A 5,962-nucleotide genomic window follows, 5' to 3' on the forward strand; every position below is an offset into this window, starting at 1 on the left:
GACCCACTGCCCATGTGTCCCCAGAAAGGGGCTGGAAGAGCACTCATCAGCATGGAGCACATCTCAGAGGGTCAATGGCTCTGAGCCTGCTCCCTAGCCTGGCTCCATTCACTGGCAGCAGTACAGCCTTGCCATAGCCTGTTGCCTGATTTCTACCAGGGCTTGTGTGAGTTTTGGAGGCTTGCATCTATTTATAGCAACAGCAAAGAGGTTGATGATAATGAGGCCTTTAATACAAATTTTACTTTAATGGAGACATTTTACACAGTAAAATGATTGGCATGTGCAGGGTCTTTAGATTCTCTTGCTGACTCTCTTGAAGGTGAGGTCTCCCATGGTCATCGTCTGAAATACAAATGGAAAGCGTTAGCTTTTCATGACACTTGGCTACAAACTCTACTTGGAAAGGATCTCATATTGCAAATCAAAACAGAACTGGTCCCCAGCCCATCTCCTATAAACTAAATTATTAAAGCTTTGGATGTCTTCATGAATATGCCAAAGCAGGTAGGGTTAATCTAGTATCCTTCAACTGGCATCAGTCTGCTGCACCTCTCTTCTTTGTAAGTGCCACAAATATATACATCTGGGTGGGTGAGAACATGCTCTCATTGCATGGAACTTTGATCAAAAATACCTATTAAAGTCTCAAAGAGTACTTTTGTAATCAGACTATTCTGAAAAACTGCCTTCAGTGCCTGGCCAACTGACCAGCTTTGGCTACAGAGTGCAAGCATGTGTTCATCTCCAGCACCTCTGTAAGGTGCCCAGCATCTCTGTAGGCTTTGTAGGGCTTCACTAGGCGCTGTAATGGTGGCCATTGCCCCTCTCTTCTACACTTACATGGGTGATGGTGTCTCCGTTGAGTTCAGTGACGGATTTCAGCCCCTTCAGGTTTGTGACAAGTTTGTTGTTACCCTCCATCTGAACAACAGCCTGGTAGGAGGAGAGAGAGGCATTCAGGTTATTGCTGGAGACCATTCTCTCCCCTTCAAACTGAGACTCACTCACAGCTCCTTGCACTGTTAGATGCCAGAGCATTCCTTGACATCCCTTGGCATTCTTGAGTTTTCATAGAATCATAGAATAATCATGGAATGGTTAGAGTTGGAAGTGACCTTAAAAATCATCTAGTTCCAACTAGGGTGTGTCATGTTGTCTCCTCTCCACCACCCTCCTGTTGCACATACTACAGCAACCTCCTTTGGGGTGAGGTGACAGGGAGCTGCGCAACAATATGGGGCTGGGGGGAATCTTGGTCAAGATGGGAAACTATTTAAGGAGCTTCCAGAAACTCAATCATGGCTGCAAAACTCTCAAAGGGACGGGCACATCTGCTGAGAACCCCAGGAGATGCACATCTAAAAAGGCTACAGACAGCACCAGCACCCCCAGGGCAGCTATCACTGATCATTGAAATTACTCAATAAATAACCCAGTGAAACCCGTTTCTGTTCATCTGTCTGTCCAGCTATAAGGCATGTTCATCTGCACTTGAGGTGCTGATCTACGGAGAGTAAAAGTCTTCTAATAGCTGTTTCCTCCCAGTTTATGTGCAAGGGACTTCAGTGGTGCTGGAAAGTGTGACAAAGCCCGATTCACTGGGGCATTTCTTTGGATCATCCCTCCTGCTTTCAAAAGTCCCTGAAATATCATCTTCTCCCGAGGTAAAGGTGAGAGGCAATATTTGCTGTCTTGGTATTTTATGAACTATTGGAAACTAATGTCCAGGAACGGGAGCTGACCCAATTTCAAGGGTGATAAATCCTCACCTTGCCAAATCACCGCACCCAGTGTAACCAGAAGCAGTGGAAAAAAAGGCTAGCAGAAAAGCTAACAGCCGCTGGGATTTAAAAGGAGAGATTTACTGGTTTGTGATTCATTGGCTGACTTTCCTGCAATACCTTTAAGTCAACAAAGCGACGGTGGGGGTATGTTTCGTGTTGCAACATGACAGAAAGTTGACCCTTTTCCACCTCAAATCTTTCAGACGTTTTGCTGTCAGAAAAATGTACCAAAGCATCTCTATCCTCCTTTTCCAAATGGGCTATTTAAACACTGGCTTCCAGTGTTTCCAAACTGGCTATTAAAATAGCTTCAGAAATGCAAGGCTTCATCTGCAGAAGTGCTGGTTGGGGAGCTTGTTTTGTAAAAGTGAAGAGGGGAGGTGGGAACTTCAGTCTTGGGCTCTGAGTTTCTTAGGAATGTGGCTCAGAAATGGACTGTCAGTTTTGGAAATGTGTCCCTGGGAGACATGGTGAGGACCTGCAGGGAGCAGGGCAGTGGGTGTCACACCTACAGACTTGGTTTCAGCAATTGGCCCCTTCCCATTATATTAAATCATGCATGCGATGAGAGAGACAGAACTAGGCTGGGGAATTACCCAAGTCTTTGTCCTTGTCAGCTTTAACATCTGTGGTCTGGTCCCCTTTGGCTCAAGAGCAGGGCGGATGGCTAATTTAATTTAATGTCCCTGAGCCCTAACAGTGGCAGAAGAGGAGCTGATCACTCACCTTGACTTTCTCTCCTGTCAGCATCTCTATATCGCATTCCTCCCCAATGGTGAACTCATTTTGCATCACTTTGGAGCCAGTGGTCACGGTAACCTTGAACTTTTTCCCATCCTGCACGATTTCTGAGATGCTCTTGATGTCCTTGCCCTTCTGGATCTGGTCATCAGGAAGCCCTGCCCAGGAACAAGAGAGTTAGATGGACCTTGGAGCCATCAGTGGGTAGATTGCTGCTGCTGGATGAACGCAGTGGGATTTGGGGACACATAGCTGGAAGGATTTCTAATCTAGTGTGGAAAAGCCTCACAGAGATGATGCTTCCTTAAGGGCCCCATGGCCCTGAATCTGCTGGGGAGTAAGAATAACAACTGCTATTGTCCTGGGGTTGTGTGGGAACGAGAGTTCTCCCTTGTCCCACCAACTTGACTGCGAGCAGAACAGCTACTTCCCTGGCCGAGCATCAGAGGGAAAGAAAGAACCCTGCTTTCCTTCTTTCACTGAGAGGCAAGCAGAGAAAATGGAATAAATTAAGGCAGAAGGAGGGAACCAAGTAGGGTTTTTTAATGAGATTCAGGGTCCTTCAGAACTAGCTCACTAAAGTCTTCTCCCAAAGCCTGAAGCTGATCTGACAGATAGAACCCCTCAGGCACATAACTGTGCAGAAGTAGTGCAAAGCCCCCTGAACCTCTGCAGGAGCACATTCCCTGGCATGGACACTGGTGGAAATCTAGCTAGCCACATTCATCTTTAAACATTTAAACAACCCAACAACTGTTTTTCTGATGAATGGTGGAATCTGGGGCTTTGCAGCGTCACTGAGAAGCAGCACAGCGCACTGAGCGATGTCCTGCTCACCCTTAAACCTCACAGCCTGACGCGCAGACCTGCAGTCACCCTAAGCCACCAAGGTCCCACTGGCTTAGCACGTGTGTGCAGCACTGCCGTGCTGGCCTCTGGCTGCAGAGATTGCTGGGATCGTTCTCCTGCAACCCATAAAATCTCACCCAGCATCTCTTGACCTCCAGCCACCAGCCTGAGAGATGCTTTCTCTTCTATTTTGAGATCACATCTCCATAAACATGCATTTAAAAAGCAGACAGAAATACAACCGCAGGATGGCAGACAGAAAAAGGAAATCTGAGAGGTGTTTTCGATCTATGTCATTAGCACACCAGCACCGTTGGAGTCCCAAATATCGGTGGGATCTGCAGAGGAAAAGCAGCACACAACACATGCAGGCACTTACCAAGGGCTTTCATAAATGGCTCAAAGTTTTCCTGGGACTCGAGCTGGTACTTTCCAGTGAAGCTCATGATGGAAAGGCTCTCAGTGCTTCCAACACAAGAGAAGGTGCCTTGCTGGTAAGCAGAGCTTGGTTTTATAGGTCCTTTTGCCCTAAAAGTTGGTCAGAGGTAAGATGATGTAATTCTTTTATGGCCATGTTCAAACATTAACATAAAACTGGGCAATGTTCAGTGATAAATTGCTCTACATTTTACGGGCCTCGATTTACAATGTGGGGGCAGGGAAAATCCCATAAACCCATTTTATGAGGGTAGCAACGTGGCATCCATAAACAAATGATAAAAAAAAATTATGCAGAGAGATTAATTATCAGAGGAATGAGCGCATTTATCCAATGAGCTTGTAGTCTGGAAGTGCACATCTGGAAGAGGAGAAAATGGTGAAAGTTATGGTGAAAGTCCCCTGGAGCCACAGAATCATCATTGTCCCCTAAGGCAAAAGCACAACTCACAGTCAAATCCTGGGCGTGAACCGGCCCGTCCTGAAGACTTCAGTTTAATTCAGGCCTTCAGTTTAATTCTGAAGGCCTTGCCTTCAGAAAGGAGTGTTGTGTGGAAAGATGGACTGGTGCCATTAGTCATCAATCAAGGCTATTGCCAGGAGCCACTGCTAAAACCCCCTAGGAAAAGGGGGTTTCCTTTCCCCAGAGAAGCCTCCTTGCACCTCCTTTCCCCAGAGAAGCCACAGTCGCTCGTGTATTGAAGGAGCATCCCAGCCCTTGGAGCTGCAGTTCTTCCAAACGACACCTCAGAAGTAGGGCCAGCAGCAGCCTCCAACCTGAGCCTGATTTCTCCCTCCAAGGTGGGACTCGGGGCTGGGCTCCTCTCCCAGTGTGATCTCCCTTGGCTGAGCATCCTGGGTTTTGGCACGGTGTGTGAGCATCCATCCTCTGCGCCTGGACTCTGAGGCTCAGCTTCTTGCTCCCGTATCATCCTCTGCCCCAGTGAATTCCTCTTCCTTCCCAAAGTCACTAGCTAAGGGGTTTACCCCCTTTTCACTCACATGCCTTCTCCTCTTTCCAATTCTTCCATTCTGCCGTCTCATAGCATCTTTGGCCTTTTTTAAAGCAAAATCACAGGTAAGCATGAAAAAAAATCTGCCTCCTTCCAATTTAGAGAAGCTGCCAGAGCCTTCTGTGGCCACCCACCTCCACTCTCTGCGCTGCAGTGGTGAGCAGTGACGCAGCCCAGGCTAGATTCAGCCTCAGTTTCTGGTTAATTAGTACAGGCAGTGTCTCTCTGCGGGGCGGGCGACGGGTGAAGTTGGCTGAGGGAAGGGTGCGTCCATGGGGGACATCATCCCTCTGTGCTGTGGCCTGGGCCCGGAGAGTTCAGAGAACGCTCATGGAAGGGTTGATTCAGCAATTTTTCCAAACAGCTTTTCAGCTTTTTTCCCTTTTATCCCATTTCCCAACAGGAATGATGTCACCTTATGAATTGCACTTCATTTTTTCCCCTGCCCCAGGTGAATACCCTGGGATTGCACGGGGCTGTGCTGCCAGATGTCCCTTTGCAGTGTCTTCTTCATGGGGACAGTGGTGACTGACCTCTCTGGCCAGGTTCTGGCAGCAGCTGCAGCTGGCAGATCCCTGTGTCCCGCCAGGGAATGTCCTCCAGCCATGGGCCACCTGGAAGTACACATGTGCCTCCCACGCATTCATGCCCTGGACCTCCGGCTGCTCCTCCAGGCAATTTTGTATCCACTCTCTTTGCATAATGGGGAGAGAGATTCGGACTTGGAAAAACATTTGAATCTTTTTCTACCATCTGACTCATTTTAGACTCCCAGTGCACCGTGGGGTGGTCACCATGGGAAAGCTCCAGCTCTGCACAGCTCATTTTCTCCCCACCTTTGTCAACTAGAGCAGCCTGGAGTTGCATTTTTCATTCATTTTTTCACTGAGATGCACTCCAGGGCTTGCCACGTCTGACCACATTCAGTGCAATGACCTGAGCTGATGTCTACATGAGGTGGAGGAAAGAAATAGGAGAAACACATTGTGAGCAGCGTCCCAGGGCTACCTGTCCCCCTCCAGCCTCCCCAAAAGAAGCCTACATGACTAGGGCATTTGTAAATGTTTCATATTAGCCAAGATGAATCCAATATTAGGTGCTTGAAGGAGGGTATCTTCCCTCACCCCCCACCCC

General features: G+C 48.0%; 1 protein-coding gene across 1 annotated transcript; it reads right to left on the reverse strand.

The window, feature by feature from the left end:
* Positions 1 to 211: 211 nt before the first annotated feature.
* FABP1 (fatty acid binding protein 1, liver) lies at positions 212 to 3,898 on the reverse strand. Its single transcript, XM_014936005.1, has 4 exons — positions 3,757 to 3,898; positions 2,514 to 2,686; positions 844 to 936; positions 212 to 345 (listed from the first exon to the last, which is right to left on the reverse strand). The coding sequence occupies exons 1-4, from the start codon at positions 3,821 to 3,823 to the stop codon at positions 295 to 297; spliced, it is 384 nt and encodes a 127-aa protein (XP_014791491.1). The 5' UTR covers positions 3,824 to 3,898; the 3' UTR covers positions 212 to 294.
* Between the last annotated feature and the right edge of the window lie 2,064 nt (positions 3,899 to 5,962).

This window comes from Calidris pugnax, unplaced genomic scaffold, assembly GCF_001431845.1.
Source record: "Calidris pugnax isolate Ruff unplaced genomic scaffold, ASM143184v1 scaffold14, whole genome shotgun sequence".
In the NCBI taxonomy this organism is placed as follows: Eukaryota; Metazoa; Chordata; class Aves; order Charadriiformes; family Scolopacidae; genus Calidris; species Calidris pugnax.